Source organism: Podarcis muralis, chromosome 5 (assembly GCF_964188315.1).
Source record: "Podarcis muralis chromosome 5, rPodMur119.hap1.1, whole genome shotgun sequence".
NCBI classification, from domain to species: domain Eukaryota; kingdom Metazoa; phylum Chordata; class Lepidosauria; order Squamata; family Lacertidae; genus Podarcis; species Podarcis muralis.
In genome coordinates this window covers 78,807,611-78,833,981 of record NC_135659.1, presented here as the reverse complement: position 1 = coordinate 78,833,981, position 26,371 = coordinate 78,807,611, and the positions used below count along the sequence as shown (strand labels likewise).

General features: G+C 46.5%; 1 protein-coding gene across 1 annotated transcript in view; it reads left to right on the top strand.

The window, feature by feature from the left end:
* The first annotated feature begins 3,058 nt into the window (after positions 1 to 3,058).
* Positions 3,059 to 26,371, top strand: part of DBNDD2 (dysbindin domain containing 2) — a 28,930-nt gene continuing 5,617 nt past the window's right edge. Inside the window, exons 1-3 of the mRNA XM_028735034.2 lie at positions 3,059 to 3,353; positions 22,165 to 22,320; positions 22,445 to 22,591. Of these exons, the coding sequence (XP_028590867.2) occupies positions 3,311 to 3,353; positions 22,165 to 22,320; positions 22,445 to 22,591 (346 nt within the window). The 5' untranslated portion in view covers positions 3,059 to 3,310. The remainder of the gene's footprint in view (positions 3,354 to 22,164; positions 22,321 to 22,444; positions 22,592 to 26,371) is intronic.

Below are 26,371 nucleotides of genomic sequence, written 5' to 3'. Positions count from 1 at the left end.
CCAATTTTGTGTCATTTCACACATTAAAGCAGCCATTTTGTGTTATGCCACAAGCTCATGGCCGCCATTTTGTGACCTGTCGGCATCCATGTCACTTTCTAAATTTGCCCGCTAGCCTGTAAAGGCTTGCAACCCCTGATCTAGAGATTATCGGTAGTGGCTATTGTTATAACCCACACCAACACCCAGTACTGCTGGGAGAATGGCAGTACCTGTCTTCATCTTACCATTTCTGGAAAAACAAGAATGGAAAGAGGTTAACTTGACTGTGATCAGCTGGGAATGCAAAGCAGCAAGTCTCTGGGATGCAGGCATGGATGGGATAGAGTTCACCTGCCTGAAAGTCCTGCACTGCCTGTCCAACAAAACAGGAGCAAATCATAGAGAGAAGTGGATTCCTCACATCCAAATTTTTAGATTTCCTTGTAAATCTAAAAAAAATGTATGGTAGTTAGCCAGATAATTTATTTTTTTTTTGGCCACTGGCGAAGCCTCCAGAGGGGTGCCATTGAGGCTCCCAGTCTCTCTCTGTGTACACAAATCCTCAGGGGGGGGGGGGGGAGTGCCAAATAGGGTCTTTGGCCCAGGTGAAATAAAGTCTAGTTTTCCCCCTGCAAAGAAGGTAGGGGTTCCCCTATCTCCATATCAGGCTGCTGAAATGGATAAAGCTTAACAGAAAACCAGGAATGGATTTCGGTGTAAAAAGATTGTTCTTGTATTAAAACAAATGCCTGTGCTCTGCATATATATATGTGGTGTGTGTGTGTGTGTGTGCGCGCGCATACTCAGAGAAAACCTTAAATTTAACCGCATACCGCCGCCTGCCCCCCATTTTTAATTGAGGGACCTTGCTTGTGGTCTATTGAAAAACTAACACAATTTCTAGGAAGCGTGAATTGTGTCCACCCCTATACTATAGCGTGGGATGCAGGTCTTGCCGATCGCATGGTTGGCGGTTCGAATCCCCACGGCGGGGTGCGCTCCCGTTGCTCGGTCCCAGCGCCTGCCAACCTAGCAGTTCAAAAGCACCCTCGGGTGCAAGTAGATAAATAGGGACCGCTTACTAGCGGGAAGGTAAACGGCGTTTCCGTGTGCGGCTCTGGCTCGCCAGAGCAGCTTTGTCACACTGGCCACGTGACTCGGAAGTGTCTGCGGACAGCGCTGGCTCCCGGCCTCTAGAGTGAGATGAGCGCACAACCCTAGAGTCTGTCAAGACTGGCCCGTACGGGCAGGGGTACCTTTACCTTACCTTTACTATACTATAGCACGCTGGTTCTCCATGACTTTGAGGGGATGGAGTTCAGGATTGGGCCCCAAGGCACAGATCCCAAACAGGGATAAGTACATAAGAACAGCTCTGCGTCGACGGCCCACCGAACCTAAAATCCTATTTCCCTCAGTGGCCCATCAAATGCCTCTTGGTAGCCCACCAGTGGCTCACAGAGGCAGTAGCCCTCTCAGGCTGTTATCCCTCACCCCAGCGTCTGGCATTCAGCAGCTTAATGCTCTGAAAAAAGGGAGCCCTTATAATAGTCATAATCACTAATACCAATTGAAAGGCTTACAGTCCATTAATGTGTCTGATCTGCTTTGAAAGTGATCAAAGCTGGTGGCCATAAGCCCATCTTGTGGCGCAGAATGCCATAAATTAGGTGTGGTGGGAAGAACTTCTTCAAACCAGTCAATAATATGACTGAGGTGGTTTGTAGCTCAGGAATAGGATTTCTAGAGCAGGTAGGAAAGACACAGAATAGGTGATTATGTAAAAATGGACTCCCAAAGCTATTAGCTGCTTAGTACCATCACGTATCTATCATCACATGCCCCATGTGTTTTAAGAAGCACTAAGCATTCTTTACCGATATCATCCTCAGGCAAGCGGACAGACCTTGATTTTCCACTTACAATGTGGAGCCTGCCCTACATGCTCGAATTCCCTCTGCAATGGGGTGTGAAGGTAGAAAGTGAATACCTCCCCTCTCCCCCGCGGTCACCCAATAAATGTGAGACAGCCTAAATCATAACTCATGTGTGCTGCTAGGTCATTGAAAGGCTGTGCAAAACAGCCCCGTGATGCAAATTTGCATAGCGTGCATATCCCAATTTATATGTACAGGTGCAAATATAGGCTGACTTTCAGAGGGAAAGCTGTCCTGTTAAGCAAAAGGTGTGTGGGTGTGTGTGTGTGTGTGTGTGTGTGTGTGTCTTAAAATGTAATTTGAACAAGAGGCATACCAAGGTATTGTGGCAGAGATGGGGAACATGTCATTTTCTCATCAGCCCCAGCCAGTATGGCCAACTATCAGGGATATTGGGAGTTGTAGCGCAGCAAAATCTTGAGGGCCACAGGTTCCCTGTCCATAAACTGTGGTCCACCTAGGAATAGTGTGAAGCAATTCTGTTCACTCATAGGCGCAGGGTGAAGGTTCACATTGGAAGCTGCACTGCACTGAGTCAGACTGCTGGGCCATCTAGCCTAGTACTGTCTACACTGGCTGGCAGCAGCTCTCCAGGATTCCACTCATGGATCTTTCTCGGTTCCTCCTTTAGATGCAGGAGATGGAACCTGAAGTCTTCTGCATGCAAAGCAAATACTCTACCCCTGAGCGACCGCCCTTGCAAAGTGCATCACGCTGGCAGAACCACAACTTCGGTTTGCCGGGGTGGGCATTGTCGTCAGGCACTGACAGTTAATAGACACCTCCACTAAGACCCCAGTTCTCTAATGGCTCCTGCTTCTCCCCCATCGGCTCCTGCCTCCAGCTCGCCTCGTTTGCGTGAATCGTGGTTTCCCTTTCGCTGCTGCCTTTCTGCTGCCGCGGAGCCGAGCCTTTTCAAGTCGCAGGGAGTGGGTGTTCTGATGTTCTTACTTAGGGGATTTCTGCGGCAGACTCAGCCGCCAGCAGTGAAACCAAAACACCCACCTCCTCCTCCTCCTCCTCCTCCCTGCCTCTTCCCCCCTCGCTTCTGATCTTGCCAATGGTACAGGCAACGTAGGGAGGTGGGGGAAAGCCCCTTTGAGAGCTGCGCCTTCCCCCCCCCCTTCGCTGATAAACCACTTGGTACGCTCTGCCTGAAGTCCCAGCCAGCCCTTCCCAAGCCAGAGCTGGAAGGGAGACAGGCAGGCAGGCAGCCTGAGTTCCTCTGGCGGCCAGAGCAGCCCCTGAGTTGGACCACTCCTTGGGAAGATGAGAAGACTGCTGGGAGCTGCGGAAGGACCTCGCCTCTGACCTGCTGCGAGGGGCGGTTCAGGGGGATCCCCGGGACAGAGGCTGATTCACTGCTTGGGCTGTCATCCTCTCTGAAGGCGATGTCAGGACCTGAAGCTCACAGCCACGGCAGGAGGCTGCCCTGTAAGTCTGGGATTTGCTGAGGGAGGGGGGCAGGAGCTGGTGGATGCATGGAGAGAAAGATGGGACGGGGTGGGGGTGGGAGGGAAGGCGAAGCAGCGCCCCTCTTGCCTTCCCATCCCAAACTTTTATCAGGCGTTTCTGTGAAATGGGCTGACGCTTTTCCGCGCTGCCGTTGTCTGAGCTGAGAGGCAAAGCAGAGGCGCTTGTCAGGCGCAGCAAGGGAGGCGTAAGGCATCATCCTGCCCGTCTCTGCGAATTGTTCCAGGCTATAGACATGCCGGGTTGAACAGCGGCAGCCCATGGCTCAGTGGCCAGTTAGAAGCGCTTCTCTCCAGGTACACTGACAGCAAAACAAGGGGGTTTGAACCCCGAGAAGAGTAGCTCGCTGGACAAACCTATACCCCCCACGGCTTTGCTGTTGGAAACGCCGGCTCATCACCTTGGAAATAGATGTCAATTCTGCAGGGCTGCTCTGGGCACCGCTCAGAGGATTGACACCTCTTTGTAATGATCAACAGCTGGGAGCCATCCTAGCCATTGTATTGTAATTGTAGTCACCCATTAGTATTGTATATCATGCAAACAGCAGCCCACGGCATTCCTTTCACAAGTTGAGCTGACAAGCCTGCCTGCGGTTGTTGTCTCTCTCATTTCACACACGCATACACAATCTTGTGGCTTTCACCTTATGAGCAGACCACTTGTCAACCTTGGCCTTCTGTCCCTTCCTCGTTAGCATTCTGAAAATACACCTTGGCAGAGCCTCCCCTGCAAGCCTTAAAGGAGCCTCGGTGTGTGCTTGCGCTGTATTTATGGATAAAATGGATGCGTTTGGTCATTTCTTGGCAATCATTCTCTCTCTCTCTCATGTTCCCACGAGATGAACAGGTTTTGTTCCAGGAAGGGAGAAACTGTAGCTCTGATAGGCAGGGGGAGCATGGGTTTATGTTTGGGTCTGCAAGCCACAAACTGTAGACCCCACTCGCCACTAGGGCTTACTGTTACCACCATGGGAAACGGGATGTGGAACTAGCTGGGTTCTTGATCTGATCCAGCAGGGTCTTCTTATTTGTCCTCTTCACTTCATTTGGTTTTGTTTTAAATACTCTTACTCATCCTTGGGGGGGGGGAGGGTTTAGGAAGCCCAAACTATATGCTCCTAAGCATGCTGATTTTCAGGGTTCCTGTGGTGGTGGTGGGGGGCTTGCTTCCAAGTGAATGCTTGCATTATAACCAAATCACGCACCCCCAATAGCCCTCTTAAAAACAGCATCGAAGGAGGCCAAAGGTAAGGGGTTAGGGCATGCACCCTGCTGTAATATGACTGAGCATTCCTCTAGAGGTCATAATCCCTCTGGGCCCCACATGCCCATCAGCATTTTTCTTTAGTGAACATGAGAGCTCCGCTAGATCTGAGCAGGGGCATACCTAGTCCAATTTCTGCTGCCGACAGTGGGATTTTCCAATGGGAAATCCACAGGCAGGCCGTGAGCACAACAGTGGCATTGCACTGTTGTTTGTCAGCACTGGCATTCTGTATTAATGTTCCCTCTGATTTCCAGCCTATATCCATCATGAGACAATGACTGTTATCCTCCATGCATGTTAAGCTGTAAAGGACGTGCCACAGCCACCCCCAACATGGTGCTTTCTCTATGTGTCTCGGACTACAACTCCCATCAGCCCTAGGTGGCCCAGGCTGGAGGTGATGGGACGTGCTATCCAAAGCATCCAGAGGGCACTACATAGGGGAAAGCTGCTCCAGCAGCTGTTGCCAGGGTACCGATTCCATTGCTTACTACAATAGCAAGATGTTTGCCACCCCCGCAAAGAGATGCCAGGTGGGCTACATCCTTCCTCAATTGCCCCGCTTGACACTTTCCCTTGTGAAACACGTCACCCGCCATCCCCGCAGCCCACTTGCCAGTTCTGACACAGTCGCACGACTCCCCCACACACCTCGCGTTGCACGCTGCCAGCTTCCTTTGCCACGCAGTGCCCATCTTCACGTCATTTCATGCACAGGCAAGCTCAGCACTCTGCCGCCTCCCCGTGTATCCCTGCACATAGAGTACGTTCTGCTGCCCCATCAGATTTTTTTAAAAATAGGAGAAGAGACTGCAGATTGAATGCAATGACGTATTTAACATCGCACTGAGTGACGGTGCTGCTGGAATTATTCTTTGGTGTGCGCTTGTGTATATGCACAGCCATCGGTTGTCAGCAGGGCTGATGTTTTTCTGAGATTGGTTATTGGGCATCTCTTCCGGTCCAGGCTGAAGGCCTATTCCTTGAAGGACAGGCTACAAAGAGCCGTAACGTTAACGCTGAGGGATCTACTGCTTATGTCGTTCCTGGAGAACCGTAGCTGAGTAAGAGAGGTTGCGGACTTCCTAAGCAGTCTTCTGCTTCATGGGGACGAGGAGAAGGGGAACTTGGGAACAGCACAGAGATAAGAGTATTTGAAGATGAGTTGGCCTGAAACCAGAGGCCCAGCCAGAATCCATCAAAGACTCTTGTACAAACGCTCCACCCAGCCTTCCTCTGGGATATGATACTGCAGCAAAAGCATAAAATAATCCAAACCACTGTGGGAAGAATTGTAGGAGGGAGGAGGGAGGGAAGGCAATCGAGGCAGCGGCTTTTGGCACAGATAGACAGAGGGCTGAGAGGAAGAGAATGGGGGCGAGGAGGTGGCAACCCATGACTTTTCTCTCTGTCACAAATTCATAATAAAAAGCTAGACCAACCAATCCCCAAATCCCTCGAGTCTCAAAGCTAAAAATATCCCCACAGATCCCTCTCCAGCAGAGAATACATCATAAGGCCCTGCTATTTACAGGGCCAGGAGTTGCTTTATATAGAACGACGAGTAGGATAAAACCATGAGAACATTAGAGGGGATGACGGGAGGACAAGAGGCTCTCCAAGCACCAAGGACAACAAACTGTGACAGCTTCTGCATAATTCCTTATCCAGACTGAATGAAGTCATCATCACCACCATCATTTCCACCTAAGTTCAACCTAATTGCTGTTTACCTTCCCTGAACAGTTTGTAAAGGATACTTTGGGGCTTGGCTACTGAGGAAAAGAAGGTTTCAGATGAGTTCCCCTGTGGGAGAGATTTCCTGAATCTTGCGGTTCTCTTGAAAGGTCTCACATAGGCCACAGGAACAGCCTTAATGCGGATTAAACCAGTAGCCCAAATACAGTCTTTAGGGAAAGAATGGTGTCTGAACTTAAACTTGGATGGATGCCACACCCTTTGGTGAGAAAAACCTTGACGTTTAATCCCAAGCACAAGTGGTTATGTGCAACGAGGGCAAGGCATTCTCCATATGCTCAGAGGAACTGCCCTCTCCAGCTACTCTACAAATGCAGAACCAAACAGACCCCAGTGATGCATAAACTCATGAACCGTTGGTGAAAATAACTACTGCAGTTGAGCAGGTTGAATAAACCTGGCTGGAGCAATATAGGATGCTCCTCTAGATGACACATGATCTCTGAACTACATAGTTTCTGGAATATATTGTAGTATATTTTTGTGGAATATTCTGTGTGTGTGTATGGCTGTGTGTGTTCTGTAATCATAATTTATGAGTGTCAAATCTGGTATGGAATGCAGAATTTACCAAATTCAAAGCAGCCCAGTTTCCTTTTTATTTTTAAAACAAGCTTCTAGCCCCTTAGGTTTCAAATATAAACTTGAAAGTGCTTGTGCAATGCCTTGGGGGATCTCAAAAGCCTGAAGTGGATGTGAGCAAGATGCTGGTACAGCTCTTTGCAATTGTCTTTGGACCAGCAAAAGAAGAATAAATCATGCAAAATAAATGTGCGCAATTTATATATTACATGCGCTTCTTGGTCCAGCTGCTGCTGAAACCAGTTGTCTGGCAGAACTACACAGAATATCCCTTTCATGTTCCTGGAAGACCGAGATTTATTTATTTTTAAAGACTTCTTTATTGAAAGTTAGAAAACATGGTTGTTGTTGTTTAGTCATTTAGTCGTGTCCAACTCTTCGTGACCCCATGGACCAGAGCACGCCAGGCACCCCGTCTTCCACTGCCTCCCGCAGTCTGGTCAAACTCATGTTGGTAGCTTCCAGAACAGTATCCAACCATCTCGTCCTCTGTCGTCCCCTTCTCCATCTGCCCTCCATCTTTCCTAACATCAGGGTCTTTTCCAGGGAGTCTTCTCTTCTCATGAGGTGGCCACCTACCACCTACCTTCATGAGTTTTTTTCACTATAATGGTTATTCCTGGTGTTTTGTATCATTTCTACGGAAGAAAACTCTGAATACAACAACTCACTTTTATCACTACCCAAAGTTTCTAGTGATGTCAGATCAAGGATTTGGATTTAAATGTTTAAGTAGAGACATTGTTTCAGGGCAGATCAGATGTGAGAAAGATCTGTGGTCTTCTTTCTTTGGAGTGAGTGAGACGGCCTAGGATGGTTACATGCGCATGAAACAGTCTCTTCAATGGAATCTGAAAAGATAAGACAAATCTAGAGAGTCTTCTGTGCCTCTCCTTTGCCTGGCTGCATCTGTCCTTGAGCTAGGCACTCCTGTCTTCCACTGCCTCCCGCAGTTTGGTCAAACTCATGCTGGTAGCTTCGAGAACACTGTCCAACCATCTTGTCCTCTGTCGTCCCCTTCTCCTTGTGCCCTCCATCTTTCCCAACATCAGGGTCTTTTCCAAGGAGTCTTCTCTTCTCATGATGTGGCCAAAGTATTGGAGCCTCAGCTTCAGGATCTGTCCTTCCAGTGAGCACTCAGGGCTGATTTCCTTCAGAATGGATCGGTTTGATCTTCTTGCAGTCCATGGGACTCTCAAGAGTCTCCTCCAGCACCATAATTCAAAAGCATCAATTCTTTGGCAATCAGCCTTCTTTATGGTCCAGCTTTCACTTCCATACATCACTACTGGGAAAACCATGGCTTTAACTATACAGACCTTTGTTGGTAAGGTGATGTCTCTGCTTTTTAAGATGGTGTCTAGGTTTGCCATCGCCTTTCTCCCAAGGAGCAGGCGTCTTTTAATTTCATGACTGCTGTCACCATCTGCAGTGATCATGGAGCCCAAGAAAGTAAAATCTCTCACTGCCTCCATTTCTTCCCCTTCTATTTGCCAGGAGGTGATGGGACCAGTGGCCATGATCTTCGTTTTTTTTGATGTTGAGCTTCAGACCATATTTTGCGCTCTCCTCTTTCACCCTCATTAAAAGGTTATAGTTTCAGTTACCTTCTGCCAAAAATATTTCAATACAGGACAGTGGGGAAAAACCATACGTTTTAGAGAAGACAGATATCTTAAATTCTGAGCATTAGTGTTGTGGAAGCGCTAAGCATGTAAGCTGAAAAAACCAGATTTCACTTCAGCCATGAACTCAGAAGGTGGGTTCTTTAAGCAAGTCACCATTGCTGGTCTTCACTTTCCATCTGCAATATGAGAATAACAGTGCTAATCTGTTTGCATAGTTGTTGTAAAGATTAATTTATGCAAGGTCCTTTAAATACCTGAAATGTAGCAATGCATGGTTACTAGATCCACTATTGCAGTCTCATGAGGTGCAACCTGGCAAGGATATTTCTGATGCTGTTAATTTACATTGGTGCCAGTGGCTTCCTCCCTGCAAAGAAAATCTCAGCTGCAGATGATAATTTTTTATCAGAACTGCTGCAAGGGATAGAAGGGTTACATTTCTACCATGCCTTCTGCCATCCCTATAATTACCAGCTCTCAGCTAATGCTATTTGCATTTTTAAAATCCTGCTTGGTAAATTGACATCTTTGGAATGCGTGTCCGCTGTCAGGAGGAGGGAATATTTTTCAAAGGTGTGTTGTAAATGTGTTAAAACCAGATCATATGTGAGCATACAGCTCTCCAGGGGCCTGGAGGAAGAAGGAAGTAGGAAGAAAAGTTGTTCAGATAGTCCTTATTTGCAAAATGAGACGGGTAGGGCTCAAACATAATTTAGAAGCTGTTGCCTTTAATCTGCAAATATTTACCCTTCTCAGTCCTAGATATGCAAAGGCTGGCTGGTAGGCATTTTGTACATGCTCAGGCGCTGTGGGCAGAAACATTCTGGCAAATTGTATGGCAGCTATGATTGCTGTTTTTGAACCAGAGTCAGAGGTTTGAACCCTGGGTCAGATTTAACTCTGCATGAAGGGAAATGTCACCTATACTAGTTCCTTTTGGTTTTTGAACCTGCCTATCTGAACATTTTCCATTTGTCTTCCATGCTTGAACCATGAGATCTAGAAACTTGATGAGAGCCTGAGGAAGCAAAATTCTGCACCATGTGTGTTGACTGTGAACTTTTATGAGCATCATAAAAAAAAGAAGAGCAAAGGGTTGCGATGGCAACCATAATGGAGTCTGGGAAAACAGTCTCTTTCTCACACATGCAAGCATTTTGTTTTACATTGTGGCCGGGTGGGCAGCCCATGAACCATGGGTTAGAAATCCAAATGTGGTTTGCACTTCCCATCCCAACCCCAGAATCTGTGGCCTTCGTTGGACCCAAAGAGCTACACCGCTGTTCTTCAATCTTGCAAATGTGGTTGTGGCTGTTCCTTAGGCCACAGCTCTATTCCGAGTTATTTGCCCTTTTAAGCAGTTGGGAGTTTTTCGTGGACATTAAAGAGCCTGGAAATGAAGAAAACCCTCCCCCCCCATCTTCTGTTGGATTTATGCCTACATTAACACTCCTCCCCCTCCATCCCATTCTTTCATTTGCATTGCCTGATGCATAGAGGGCGTTTTGTATTCAGGATCCAGCAGGACAAGGGATAATGACAAATGCCACCACTCCCAGCAGAAATGCAACCAAACAATCCTGCCAGCTCTCTTGGCCAGAATAGGGCATTGCCTGCATTCTCCAGAACTCTTGGGTCCACCCCATCCTCTGTTCCCAAAACTTCCATGTAGACTCTATCCACTGTCTGGCAGCATCTCCTACAGCCATTGCTTTCTGAGACGACATAGAGAAGGTTTCGCTGCAAGTTCTGTGCTTTTCATTATTTAGCCACAATAACCATCTAGTGCCTCCTTCTTCAGAAGGAGTCGGCCACTAAATACCAGGTATCGGGGAAAACAGCATGGGAGGGCTGTTGATTTCATGCCTGCTGCCTGTAGGCTTTCAGTTGACGTCTGGTTGGCCTCTGTAGGAAACAAGATTCTGGACTAGATCTGAACGTTTCATCTGATCCAGCAGGGCACTTAGAATCATAGAGTTGGAAGGTACCTCAAGGCTCACCTAGTCCGACCCCCAACAATGCAGGAATCTCAGCTAAAGCATCCAAGACAAATGACCATCCAACCTCTGCTTAAAAATCTCTAGTGAAGGAGAGCCCACAGCCTACTGAGGGAGACCGTTCCACAGTCGAATAGCTCTTACTGTCAGAAAGTTCTTCCTGAGGTTTAGTCGGAATCTCTTTTCTTGTAACTTGAAGCCATTAGTTTGAGTCCTATCCTCCAGAGCAGGAGAAAAGAAGCTTGCTCCATCTTCCATGTGACAGCCCTTTAGATATTGCAAGATGGCTGAGATATCTCCTCTCAATCTCCTCTTTTCCAGGCTAAACATACCCATCTCCTCATAAGGCTTGATTTCCAGACCCTTGATCATCTTGGTCACCCTCCTCTGCACACGTTCCAGATTGTCTATATCCTTCTTAAATTGTGGTGCTCAGAACTGGGCTTGCTGTACTCTTAATCTGCACGTAGCACTTTTAAAAGCGCAGAGCACTTTCTAAGACCAAGTAGAATTGCTGTGTCTCTTTTCAGGTATTTAAAGTGCCTTACATTATCCGAGTTATTCTGACAGCCTGTAGCAGCTCATGGCTTGACTGAGATTTGAACCAGAGCGACTCCTAATTCATGTTCTTAACCCCCTGTGGTACACCAGCTTCCTTTGCAATCTCTTATCTTGCACATCCTCATGTCATTCCTGGTAGGTCACTCTTATTTCCACTTTACAGGTGGGAAGCCAGGAGATAAGCAACTTGCACAACATGCCCAAGCAAATCCATGTCTAAAACGGGACTTGAGTCCTCAAGTTCAGCTCCAACTCTCTTTCCAGTGGAGTTCCCAGGCTGAAATGCTGTCTGCGGGCTACAGTTATTAACTCAAAATAGCCAGGGATTCCATATACCAGGGTATTTCAAAATGGGAAGCACACCATGTAGGGGAAAGAGGAAACCATTTTGGACATCTCAGTAGTAATAGGCAGGCAAACATTCAGGGCATCGGCAGGAGTGGACTTTGGTAATCTTTTGTAATATGAAGCTCCATGCAAGCCCAAAATTTGGCGCCCCAAAATAGATCTTCTCAATTTTGCACCCCCTCGGCTTGGTGCCCTGTGCTGGGAAACCACCCTAAATCCAGTGCTAAATTGGGAGGTGGGCAACCCATTAGGGTTGCTGAAATGGATATTTGGGGTCATAAGCCCCCTAACCACACTGCGGGAGGCAGTGGAAGACAGGAGTGCCTGGCGTGCTCTGGTCCATGGGGTCACGAAGAGTCGGACACGACTAAACGACTAAACAACAACAAAGCCCCCTAACCACAGTAGAGGTCAGTCTCCAAACACTGGAGTTGGGAGGGGGCACAGAAGGGAGACCAGTGCAGTGCAGTGAATTGTAAGAGTTAGAAGCAACCTCAGATATAATATTATTTCAACCACCTGCTGATGCAGGAAATCTGCTAACTTCATCCTTTATTATGGGACCGGCCCTACCATTAGGCAGAGCGAGGAGGCTGCCTCCGGTAGTGTAAGCTGTATGTGTGTGGATGTGTGGCGAGGTTTCATTGCCTGCCTTGGGCCTTCCAAGCTAATCCACTGCCCAAGATACTATGGACAGCACTGTCCTGTTACCAGTTTTGAAGTAGGTTCTGTCTGCCAATCCACTCAGCTTCTCTCTACGGAATGGAAGGGGACACCAACTTGCTCTTTGCCTCAGGCAGCAAACTGTCTTGGGCTGGTCCAACCCCCGATAGAAGGCCTTCCAGCCTCTTCTTAAGTGGTTACTGTGTTGAATTAGGATCAGGAAGAACTGGACCATTAACTCCTCAACATCCATGGAGCTCACATGGAGCCCTGGGCTAGGCACCATCCCCACAAAGCTGCTGTGAAGATGAAAACGCAGTGAATACCATAGTCAAAACAAAAAAAATTCCTTCCAGTAGCACCTTAAAGACCAACTAAGTTAGTTCTTGGTATGAGCTTTCGTGTGCATGCACACTTCTTCATGCACACGAAAGCTCTTCTTCATGCACACGAAAGCTCATACCAAGAACTAACTTAGTTGGTCTTTAAGGTGCTACTGGAAGGAATTTTTTTTGTTTTGACTATGGCAGACCAACACGGCTACCTATCTGTAAGTGAATACCATGTACACCACCCCGAGATCCCAAGATCAGGAGTGAGGAAGCTCCAGTCCAGGGCCAAAATGCGGCCTTCTAGACCTCTTTGTAGCTCTTTGGAACTCTCCTCAGGCCACACCCTTGACTGGCACTGCTTTGTACCCCAAGCATTTTTGCCTGGCTGGAATTTGTCCCCGAAGTCTGATAGTACTTCTTGCTTGCCCAGATGAAGAATAAGGGAGCACTTGAGTGGATGTGGAAACTAGCCTACTGCACAAAATGTAAAATTTCCTTTGGTTGCTCCACTCATTCTCATCTCTGGCTCCATCCACCACTGGCAGGTGGCCCTCAAAAGCTTGCCCAGGAGGGAATGTGGCCCTTGCTCTGAAAAAGTTTCCCAACTCCTGCCCGAGAGAAAGAGCGCACTAAAAATGCAATCTTGTAAATAATATGATCTGTGTGGCACCGAGGAGGAAGACATGGCAGGAGGCTCTAGAGGAGCCAGCCTTCCTTTGGTTTATTAAAAGAATTGCTGTTGTATAGCCCACCATCCTATGACTCAGGCATCCAAGGTGGCTTTCTCCTCTTGTTCCCTCGAGAACACGCGAAGCCACTGATGGCGCGGCCAACCCACCTGCTTCCAACTTCTTCCCGTTTGCCAAAAATCTTCCCTGCGTGTACACTGAATAGAGGAATTAGGAGGGAAAACCTCAGGTCTCTTTTTTCCTTCCCTTCGGTCCCCACACTTGCATTCAGGCCCTGTCTTCGTTGTGTAATGAATGAACCATGAGAGCCGGAAGGATTAAGCAGGCGGTGGGGAGCCCTGCTGCCCATTTGATGGTCTCGGTGGCAGCCGGGTTGGGAGGTCGGCGTTTTCGGGGACAGGGATGGCGGGGGGAGTGGGGCTGCATTCTCCCAGCTGTGAATGCGCTCAGGCCCCCATTGGCTGGTTGCCATGGGAAAGAGACCCCAGCAGCAGGGGCAGGTATTTCTCTTTCCCCTCCCCTCCTTAAAGACAGCTTGTAGCACACAGGGGCAGCATTGTGTGTGGATGCCTAGCAGTCTTGGCGAACATGCCATCCCAGTGAGGCAATCTCAGCAGCGTGTGTGAGATGGTGAGACCATCAGTCACAGGGGAAAAGGGAGAATGGTACGTTCTCTTCTTTTCTGCTCCTGTCTTAGCCTGCTTGCACGCCATCTATTTAAAGCACATTCCCCCCTGCCCAGCAAGAATCCTGGGAACTGTAGTTTCCCTATCGCAGAGCTATATTTCCCAGCCTCTTTAGCCAATGACGGTTCCCGATATTCTTTGGTGGGGCATACTTTAAATGTGCAGTGTGTACGCAGCCTTAGCAAATAAGAAGGCAAAGTGTGCATACAGACCTCTTTCCTCCCATCCATAAATGGACAGAATAGTAAACATCGCCAGATAAAAGGAGGAAGGGAAGTGGCGAACAAGACACTGTCTCTGACCCTCCCTGTAGTCATGGGGCGGTCAGGACCCATCACCAGCTGCTCATCTCGCCCGCTGGCTATCTGTGCAAGTTACATAATGGCATTTCAGTGTTAGTGGCCGGCTGCCCAGATGGCTAATGAAATCTCATCAGGGAATTTATCAGCAGGTTTGTTAATTTACCCCGGGGAATCAATCCTGACACGTCTCTCCGATGCTAACATAAGACATTCTGTGCGAGCTCTGGCATGTACTGACACAGTACCCATCAGTCCCGTCTCTCTTTGTCTGGACGCCTGACCCTTTCTGTGGCCTGGCTTCCTGGCGCATTTCCTTGGTGTTTGTGTGTGTGTGTGCTAGGAACAAGGAAGAGGAGGAGCAGACTCAGAGCAATGGGCCCGAATGCAATGTGAGCTGATACAGGGTTGCACAATTGTGAAATAAGACCAGAGATTTAATTTCAGTTGCAGTAAGCCCACAACATATGTGTATTGTGTGTGCATTGTGTGCATGACCAAAATATATCAAAAAATTAAAAGGGATGGAAAAGGAGTGGGGGTTCCAGGAAAAATGACTTTGGCAATCCCACCCTACATTGAACCCAGTGGGCTTTGACTATACACAATTTTGACTTTAGATGCGATCCCTGGAATGTGACCCCTGTGTAATTTGCCGGTTTACTGTACTAGGGTGGATAGAGAAAAGTTTTTCTTCCTCTCTCATAACACTAGAAATTGAATGTTGGAAGATTCAGGACAGATAAAAAGGAAGTACTTATTCAAAGTTGTTCTATGGAACTCAGTTCCATAGAAGGCAGTGATGGACACCAATGGCTTTAAAAGAGGATTTGACAAATTCATGGGAGGCAGGGCTATTAGTGACTACTAGCTACAATGAATAGGTTCTGCCTCCACTGTCGGAGGGAATTGCTGGGAATGATATGTGGGCAGAGTGCTCTTGTTCTCATGTCCATCTTGCACACTTCCCATAGGCATCTGGCTGGCCACTGTGAGATCAGGATGCTGACCTAAATGGGCCATTGGCCTGATTGGCAGAGATGTCTTATGTTCTTCTGTTGCCCCGTTGAAGCAGAAAACTTGAATGTTGGCTGTATCAGAGTTCTGAGAATGGTGTTGTTGTTTTTGCTAATATTCTCAGCCAGAATTCAAGTCAACTGAATATGGTTCTTTGTCTGGAGTAAGACCGCGGATGCAAATGGTGCTACTTAAAGCAACGTGACCACATAGTGATGGCCACCAACTTGGATGTCTTTGAAAGAGGATTGGACACATTCCTGGAGGATAGGGCTGTCAGTGGCTGCCAACCACGATGGCTATGCTGCACCTCCATGGTCAGAGAGAGGATGCTTCTGAATACTGGTTGCTGAGAATTGCAAGTAGGGAGAATGCTCCTGCTTATTGGCTATCTACAGGCAATGGTTGGTCACTGGGAGGAAAGGATGCTGGACTAAATGGACCTTTGGCGCGATCCAGCAGGGCACATCATACATACACAAAGGTGCCTGGACACCCAGAAGGACACACACACATAGCCTGCATAGAAGGGCTTAGAGAGGCCTTGGGCAAGATGCTTTCAGTGGAGCCATTACTGTTGCTACTGACCATTACTGGTTCTCCTGCTGGTCCTAATCTGCACTGCCTTCCAAAGGGGAGAGGACAAGGCGAATGGAGATTAGGAAGCTGCCTTATACTGAGCCAGACCATTGGCCAATCTAGCTCATATATATTGCAATATTCAGCCTGTCTTGGTGCCGAATTTGGGTTACCATGGCTTGGAAGTTTTGATTTTTGTAGAGCAGAAGTCCAGTATTTGTCTCTTACTAGGTTGGTTCGATCTGGGAACTTCGCAGGAGTTGCATTCTTGTGGGAAATGAATGTCGCCCCCCCCCCCCGCTCTGTTGGAATGAAGTTTTGTAGCTTTGCATTTGAGAACACACAACAGGTGTCGATGGCTTTGTGTGAAATCCAGCAACTTTGCCTCCAGCCTTTAGCCTTGGGACGGCCTGTTATTAGAGCAGTCTCTCCCCACAAGCCCTTTTCATCACTCATTTGCTCTTGTTTTAATTGCTGGCTGCTTTCTGTGGGAAAACTCAGCTAAGCAGCTGACTGGTCTGGCCTGTTAGTAAAGGATTCCAGTTGTGATACAGCTGGGGCTTTGCTGGAATAAAAGGAAATGGCCCACCATGGTGGAAGAGGCATGTAGAAGAACTTCCTAGGCATGCTTACTTGGATATAAGAACATCCAAAACTTCTTTATTCCAGGTCAGACTGGAATTTTATCCCATTAATGTCAAGGTGCTCCCCAGTCAAAGAAATGCACACAGGAGCTAGTTTACTCTTTATTGTCAAAGCTGACACAGTCATTTCTACTGCTCTGAATACCCATGTGAACCAGTCTAGCATCTGGGGAGCTATTCCCAGGTCTGCACTATACAGAGCAGTTGCAGCAACAGGAGGCCATGCTTATGCATCTTCCCCCGACGGGCTGTGCATGCAGCTGGAGACTATGCCTGCGTGTGAGCTGCCTCTGCTCTTTCCACTTCAATTCTCTCCTGCTTCTGGGAGACAGTGTTGCAGGAAAGGGTGGGGAAGCACCCAGCCCTTCACTTGCCTTTCCTGCCTCTTCCTGCTGTGCTCCACCCTCCAGCTCTGAAGCTCCCCCTGCCTCTGCCTCTTGTCCCCTGGCTGGTACAGGTCCCCACAAACCACCCACCCCCTCTCCTGAGTCAGGCCCCTGCTACCCTTCCCCCAGTGCACACTTGTCAGTGTCCTGCCAGTCCTTGAAAATGAAGCACAGTATTGTCTATTCTCATTGGCAGAAGATTTTCCAGGGTCTTGGCTAAAGGGCTTTCCAATCATCTGCTCCCTTTAGCTCAGGCATGACCAAACTTGCCCCCCCCAGCTGTTTTGGGACTACAACTCCCATCATCCCATGCTAACCGGACCAGTGATCAGGGATGGTGGGAATTGTAGTCCCAAAACAGCTGGAGGGCCAAGTTTGGCCATTCCTGCTTTAGCTGAAGATGGCAGGCATTGAACTTGGGACCTTGTCCCTGAAAAGCAGGTGCTCTACCACTGAACTATGGCCCTTTCACATGCGTAAGTTCCATCCATGACTACTTCTTCATCGGGAGTATGCTGGACTCACTGCACAATACATACTTCTGCATCCTTACTACTATTAGTCACTGTGTAAACTGCCAGGGGTGGTGATGGTGGTGGCTGGCAGAATAGTTTCCATGGGGGTATATATCTTCCCTTCCTCCCGAGTTCCCCCATTCTTGCGTCATGTAATATTTGGAATAAAACGACATGTTTACCCTTCCGGATCAGCTAGTTAGGAAAATAGGGAAGTGGACATCTATTGATTTGTGCTTCTAGCTCAGTATTGTCCACACTGGCAGGTCGTGGCTCTTCATGGTTTCAGACCAAGCACACTCCCAGCCCTACCAAGAGAAGCTGGGGGTTGGAACTGGGATGTTTTGCATGCTCAGCAGATGCTTTGCTACTGAGCTGTGGTCTCTGCTTCCTGTGCTTCAGCACACATTCCAGTGTTGACTGGTGACCTAGGAAAGCCACTGTCAGCAGCCAGAGTCAGGTGCAGATCAGCAATACATAACCCCACTGTGTCTGTGAAGTCAACTCTTTATTCAAAGGAACCAAAACAACACAGGCCTAGGGATCCCATAAATATTTGCTTGTAGGTTTTGTCCCAATGAGGCAGTTGCAAGGACTGAAGGTCCTTGCCTTCCCACAGTTGCCCAAGTCCCAGGAGTCCCCCCACAAGCAATCATAGACTGCATCTGCGTGCAACCAATCTTTCCTTTGCCCTTTTCATTTCTCGCTGTGTTCTAGGTGACCAGGGGGTAGGGGAGCTAGTTGCAGCAGGAGGGGGAGACTCCCTGGATTCTTCAGCAACCTGCCTCATGGCTCCTCTCCTCTCCAGCCTCCTCTCCTGCCCCTGAGTCTGGACTGCTCTCTGCCACAGCCTCTTCCTGCTCACTAAACCCTGTTACCTCTTCAGCTTCCGACACTACCTCCTGCCAGTCTGCTCCCTCTTCTCCCTATGACCACTCATCTTCATCCCACCACCACTCCCATGGCTCTGAGCCTTCTTCCCCTGGGGGTTCCCCAGCTGGTTCCTTCCACTGCTCATCTGCATTCAAGCAGTCCATGACTGCCATGCTTGTTAGCTGATGGGCATGTGTTAAGAAGGCTGCATGAGCCTTGCTTAGCCCAGCAGCTGTATCCCCCTTTCCTGGTAGCTGCTGCAGCATCTCCCGAGTTTTCTCTTGAAACTTGGCACTGAATACCTTAGTCCCAGTAGAGAGACACAGCCTTGTCTGGTTCCTCCTACTTCTTTTTTTCCACAGCCAACACAAAGTTCAACAGTTGCTGCTGTTTGGCTGAAATTTCCCCTGAAGCAACAGACAAGGCTGCTGAGCCTGAGACACAGACAATTAAAATGTTCACTGTTTGTTTGGTTTCCTTGGTTATGGCACTGCCCAACTCAGTAATCACATTTTCCTTATACCAGCCAGACTGGTCCCTGCCTCGATGGCTATTGAGTCAAGAAGCTTGGAGGCATCTGAGATTCGCTGCGGAAAATCTCAAAGGCAAAGTCCGATGGCTACCCAGTTTTGTTGTGCCTCCTCTGTTGCTTTGATCATTGACCTCTGGATTTCTCCCCAAAATGGGAGATTGGCCCAACCCTTGTCCTGTTCATAACAGGCTGCGATTGATTGTTGAGCTTCTTGACTGGTATTTCCCCCTCTTCTGTGGTTTTCATCATGGAAAGAATTAAAAGACTCAAATTTTTTGTTGTTAAGAAAAAAAACTGAGCAGGAACTGAGTTATCTGTGTTCAAGAGGAAATCTTTTTATGGGTTTGGGGAAGTATGCTGATGGACTGAAGAAAAGTGTGAGTATGAAACAAAAGAAGCAATAATCAAGCGGACTTGGCAACTTTTCTACTTCAAATGGGTACCCAAGAGCTCACCACCTTCCTTCCCTTTAAAATTATAGGGATGGAGGGGAAATTCATTTGGAAACCTACTTAATTCACATTTCTTGAACCAATTGTGAACTGAAATAAAGCTATCCTTCAAAATTCTCCAAATTTTGCAGTGCAGTTCTCCAGGCAAGAAAACACGTACCAAAAAAGCCCTGTATTTGACAGAGTTTTTATTGTTGTGAACTGATGCAGAAATGAGGTGAGTTGAATTTAAGATTGTCAATTCTGGTTTCTCATTTTTCCAGACTCATTCTTCCCTAATCCTAATGCCAATTTTTAAAAATATTCTGGCCAGGTCCCTAACTCATATTATTGGCAATTTAGTTGCCCAGTACTAGATCAAAGTGAAACACTTTGGAACCCAGCTCTGCCCTTGTGTAAGTCCACTTAGATTACAAGGGAGCTGGCTCTTTGCTTTGATCCGGCAATTTCACAAACCAGGCAGAATGTGGTTTGCTTTTTAGAACATATCTAAAAATACTGTCTGAACGAATGCAGATGCTAAATTTGCAAATATTAAAATGTCTACCACTGTTTTCTGCTTTCATCATGGGTCAAGGCAGTGGAAACTGGAGGTGTTGCTCCCATCTAGTACTGTGAGGGAAAGATTTAAACCTCTCCCCTTGAAAGTTTCAAAAAATGGTTACATATGGAACAGGGCTACTAGATATTGGAACTGTGAAGATGGCATAGATAGCAGAGGAGGATGAGACTCTGTGCTCAAGCTTCCTTCAGTCTACTGATTCATAGGATGGCTGAGTCTGAATCAACTTTCCCCCAGTCCCTCCATATCATTTTGGACTACAGCTCCCATTATCCCTGACCACTGACCATTCTGGCTGGGGCTGATGGGAGTTGTGGTAAAAGGTATCTGGGCACCTGGTTGCGGAAGACTGGTTTCGAGCATAGATTCTCAAAATGTGGACTGTGGTCCTTTGGTGGTCCATAGCTCCATCCAAGTGGTCCACAGAAAGGAACACTTTAGAATATTTGTACTTGGCCCTGCACTTTATTGATTCTTTTCCAATTGTGGAGATCAAGGACTCTTCTTTTGCCAAGGCTGGCTCACTTAAAAAGGCATGTGATTTTCATAACAGAGACTTGGTACAATCTCCTAATTTTTCACCAAAACAATTTGCTAGTTAAAGAAACCCTTCTCAGTGACTGGGTCTAGGGCTCATATTTTTCACAGTACTATATTGGTTTTGACAATGATGCCTGTGCTTAAGTGGGGGGAAAGTGTGGTTTAAAATATGAGCTCTTTATGTTGTTTGACTGGTAGAACAACTGTCTTATTATGTGGCCTCTCAAGATCCCCAGCAATTTTCCAATGATCCATGGAAGAAAGAAAGAATTCAGAACCAATGGTTTAGAATATACTTAAGCCTAATGACTGCTCTCCATGCTGCTTACTGTCACGCTTGTTCAGAGCAGAGATTATCATTCTAGAACAGGGGTAGCCAACCAGAGGTCCTTCTGATGTTGTGCTCAGAAACTCCCATCATATAACACTGGTCCTGAAAGACCTACATTGGCTCCCAGTACTTTTCCAAGCACAATTCAAAGTGTCGGTGCTGCCCTTTAAAGCCCTAAATGGCCTTGGCCCAGTATACCTGAAGGAGCGCCTCCACCCCCATCATTCTGCCCAGACACTGAGATCCAGCGCCGAGGGCCTTCTGGTGGTTCCCTCACTGTGAGAAGCAAAGTGACAGGGAACCAGGCAGAGGGCCTTCTTGGTAGTGGTGCCCACCCTGTGGAACGCCCTCCCATCAGATGTCAAAGAGATAAACAACTACCTGACATTTAGAAGACATCTGAAGGCAGCCCTGTTTAGGGAAGTTTTTAATGTGTGACATTTTAATGTATTTTTAATCTTTGTTGGAAGCCACCCAGATGAGCGGGGTACAAATAAATTATTTATTATTAGAAGTACGAAAGGCTGTTGTCTAGAGAGGTTATGCATGCCCTCTGACAATTCTTCATAGGTGGGAGAAATGTGAACAAACACACCCAAGAAAGGGATACAAATTATTTGTCAGCTTGGAAAGAAAGGCGGCTGACAAGGATAGATAAGAGCCCAATGCCTCTCTGTTTTCAATCACCTTTCTCCCAACTACCCTGCTATAGCTCTGCAGCAAGTAGTGTAGCTGGTTTGGTTAGACAGAAGCAGGAGGTCCCTCCTACCCCCGGAGTTAGAGGTTGTTTGAAAAACAGAATGCTGCGTGTGAAATGTATGGTCATTCTGTTTTCACCTTTGGTAAACAGGTTTTGCAGGTTTTGTTTAAGAAACCTACCCAGACCCTTAGATCTTCCTCTGAGGCCCTGCCCTGAGTCCCTCTTCTGAAGAAATCTGGGGTGATGGCAAGGGAAATGGCCTTTTCAGTTGTGGCCCCCCATTTGTAGCATGCTTTCCCCAATGAGATCTGTCTGGGGCTCTCACTAACAACTTCTTGGTGTCAGATTAAAACCCATGATATTGGTTGTTGGTTGTGCTTGATGAGTTGTTGCTGAGGAAATGTTTGCTGAGGTTTATTGGGGACTGTCAGTGGATCTTTTTATGAACTGCTACATCTTTTTATTATAATGTCTTCATTTTATGCTTGCTTGTTTGTTTATTTTGTATACCTCCTAACCAGCAGGTCTCACTTAAAAAAAATGAGTAAGACCCCCAGAGACATTTTGTGTGTGTGTAGCAAGTGATTAATAAGTCACTCGTAAGTTCAAATCATCATCGATAATAATAATGAAATACTTCTTGAAGAGCAGTGACATTATGGCAAAGAAACGTGTACTGACTGAACCTTCTCTCAAAGCAGTTTAAACTCTCATTCAAATTCTGCCTGCCCACTTAACCTGCATTTGGCTCTGGGAAGTGTTTCCCTTCAGATAAGAAATGAGAGGAAGCTGCTTCTGATTTCTTTTCCTCTCTCTGGTTCCTTTGCAGCCGACATGGACAATGGGCAGCGAGGGCTGGATGCAGAGCAGATGCAGCAACAGCAGCTCAAGCTACGGGAGAGGCAGAGATTCTTTGAGGAGGTTTTCCAACATGACGTAGATTTCTTCTTCCCAGTATCTCATCTGCAGATAGAGCACAGGAGACGTAAGTACCATTGGGGAGGTGTCATAGGAGGTGCGTTAGACTATGGAACACAGTTGCCCCACTCGCATGTAAAAAATTAACAGGTGATGGCCATGACATCTGATGGCTTCTGTCTCTTTGCTAGCTCCCTTAGGCAGCATTTCCTCCATGGAAGTGAATGTGGACATGCTGGAACAGATGGACATGATGGACCTTTCTGACCAAGACACTGTGGACGTGTTTCTCAGCTGCGGGGCGGAGGACAATAACAACGTAGCTGCTCTTTTGCCAGGTATGTTCAGTTCCCATTAACTGACCCACATCAACTTCTAGCCGCATCCAACTCTTTCTGTGGCCTGTTGAAATATAACTCCTTCTTTTTTAAAGAAAAATATATTTATTTTTATTGGTTTTACATATATTTTCCAAATAAAACATAACATCTCTCATCTTATACCACATTTTGGCTATAAGCCTAGGACTTCCATCAACCACGTCTAGTGATTTTCCACCTTCATCTCTTAGTCTTGCATCTCCTCTTAACTATTGCTTTCAATAATCCATACTTTAGAATCCATTCTCCTAATTTTTTTCTGTAATATTTCATATAGTTCTCCCTACAAAACCTCTTGTAATCCTACAAGCATAGTCAGCTGATTACAATTGTTTTTCAAATAACTCACATATTTACTCCAGTCCTTCAAGAATTTCTGGTCCTGCTGGTTCAAATTCTTCCTGTCATCTTATCCAATTCTGCGTAGTCCGTTGATTTCATCTGCCATTCCTCTTTTGTCGGCAATTCTTCCTGCTTCCATTTCTGTACCAATAATATTCTTGCTGCCGTTGTCGCATATAAAATAGTTAATATCCATGCCTACAATCCCAAGTAAATATGCTTCTAGTTTTTTTTATAAATGTATATTTCAACATCTTTTTCATCTCATTATAAATCATTTCCCAGAAACCTTTCACCTTTTTACATTCCCACCACAGATGATAGAATGTATCTTCTTTTTCCTTACATTTCCAACATTTGTTACTTATTTTATACATTTTACCTAATTTCACTGGTGCAATATACCATCTGTACATTATTTTCATCACATTTTCTTTCAATGCATTTCATGCAGTAAATTTTAGAAATATAACTCCTTCTTAAAGGGGAATGGCTGGAATGCCCACCCAAGGGATTTGGAGTGTGAATTGGACCAATCACTGTTCATTGCTGACATCAATGGAGGAAGCTACAATGAGGAAAGAACATACAGAGTGGCTGTGGAAACCCAGCCAGATGGACAGTGTAGAAATAATAAATTATTATTGCTATATTATTATTATTATTATTATTATTATCATTATCATTATTATAGGATTTGTGTGTGTGTGTCACTGTGTTTGTAAGGCTACTTAGGGTGTTCTGGTGGCAGCCTTCTGATTTCTGGTAAGTAATCGCAGACCAACTAAATTGCAGAGCTACTAAAGGGGATCTGAAGAGCTGAGATTAGGAATGAGCCTAGTGAGCCCTTGGACCGTGACTCCCCTTGCTAGTAGAGAGAATTGATCTAGCCTATCTGAGATACTGGCACAGGCTAAACGCCTTCGAGGATCATACCCTTACTAAGCTCTGCTGGTTAGAGCAACTAAGGACAGGGGGCTGGCTCAAAAGTGCCAAGATAAGCTTAGGGTTTATAATCTTCAAATGGAGAACTACTTAGCCCACGACCTTAGAAATTGGATTTTTGATCAGGATGCCAACCAAGAAAGAGCATCCATCATTGCCACCCATTACTCTACTTGTTACACCCAAATTAAGACCAATCATTCAAAGCCCCATTACCTTGAGACTCTGACCTTCCCACAACTAGCTTTTGTAGAACTAAGATTCCAACAGATGCCCCCAGCATATTGAGAGGGGAGATATCAGGGAATCCCCCATATGGATCGCAAATGTATATATGGATGCAATCAGGTAGAGGACATCACACAACCCCCTGTGTACAACGCCCAGAGGAAATTTTATATCACCAATTTTTAATTGGCTTCCAGGTCGATCCGCACAGGAAGTGATAGTTGAACTGCTAGCAGATAAACATCTATATATTACATACCAGGTAGCCAAATTTGCACTGACAGCCAAGAAGCTCCATTCCAGCTATGTGAATGCACTCCAATATTAAAATTTAATGTTGTAAATTTCTTTTTATGTTACACACTGCTACAGGCTATGTTGTATGATTTTAGAGGAAAGTTTTCCTTTTATTTTCTGTCACCCATTGTAAAGGCCTTTGGCTACATACAATAAAAATGGACTTGACTTGACTCAGGATCTTCTCGGGTCAAGTGGGGCCAAGGTTACTTCCTGCAACAGCATCATTAACAGGCACGTGCTAAGGTTGCACCTGTGCAAGTTGCTCTGTCTGCGTTTCTTACCAAGGCAAGGTGGAGCAGACTATCTCTCTGCAGCCTACTGTTTGCATTTTTGTGTGCAAAGGGCGATACAGGAATTACTTGAGAATAAGCACCCCAACCTACCATCCTGAGACAGGGAGAGTGGGATTCTCAGTTGACCAACTGCAGGTACTTACGAGTAGCTCTGCCATTGGGTCGGTCTGCCAGCTTGCTGCTTGGGAAGGAGAAGCAATAGTTTGGAGGAGGAGCAAGAGAAATAGAGGAGAGACATTGAGCTAAGCAGAAGCCTGGTCTACTGCTTACTAGAAGTACTGCCTAGTGCCAACTTTAACTTGTACGCCTTTGGCAGATCATGCCAAATTCTTATTGTTCTTCATAAGCACGAGGGCTAGAGGTTCAAAACTAGCTAAACTCTGCCTGATTATGGAATATGGTTGGGTGTTATGGGGATCACACACACAAATGCCATGCTTTTAGGATTTATGGAACTCATTCAGGTACCAGCAGTACTCTGTTGCACTGATCTGCACCCACACATACACTAGTGAAAAATAAAAGTGAAATTTATGCACTTTCTACTTACCGGTACCCATTTGGTATGTCATGCTTGTATCGGTTTGGCTTCTTTTTCTGTGCAATGTGCACATTAAATGTGACAGTAAACAATGGAAAGTCTCTTTTATTATGTGTTTAAACGATGATGGTGCAGGACCAGGTCAAACCAACACACTCCATTTCTGAGCATGTGCTCTTCAAAGTGAAATTGTGCTGCCTCTTAGTGGGATTTATAATTTAGGAGGTGAAACCATTGCCACTGCCAAAACAGATTATCAAACAGTCAGTGGAGAGGACCGAAACCTTTATGGGTTGTGCGCCAAAAAATTGATTGGCTTTTTCTCCGTAGCAGAGAAATCCAGATGCTTGAAATTAATCAGTGTGTTGGTGTGTTAGTTAAAAAGCCATCACAATATCAATGCAAACTCTGCTACTAGCACACAGAAACAAATTTAGCCTTTCAGCCTACCCGCTGATTCCACCCCACCTGGACCTGTCCCTGCTCCCTATTACTAACTATTCTTCTGTTTTCAAACCCTTCAAATCCCAAGTCAGTGAAAAGTACATTTCCCCCCCTTCTCTGGGCCCTACATGCTCATTTGAATCTTTCCAAACAAGAATAGATGAGGGAGCAAGCACCAAATGTGACAGATCTAATGCTGGCTGATGGATAGATCTGACATTTTATTCAAATGTCACAGAGGTTCCCATGGATTGGGGGCTAAACAAGTAGCTCGCTTTGCCATTTACAGTGTTTTGGCTGTATGCTTTTCTGAGCCTGAGCGATGGGGACTTTGATGCAAAGATTCCTAAGACTGAAGAGGAGCTATACAGGTGAAATGCTCTCTGGTTAAAAGGAGCAGTGGGGAATGAAACTGGGACTAACCTCTGTCTACTACAGGGGTAGTCAACCTTTTTATACCTACTGCCCACTAATGCATCTTTCTTGAGGGTAAAATTTCCTTACCGCCCACCAGTGCTCAATGGAAGGAGGATTCAGCTTGTGCCTTAGAACCCCCTACCACCCACCTAGAATCCTGAAATGCCCACTAGTGGGTGGTAGGGACCAGGTTGACAACCCCTAGTCTACTAGTAGAAAGGCTGAAAG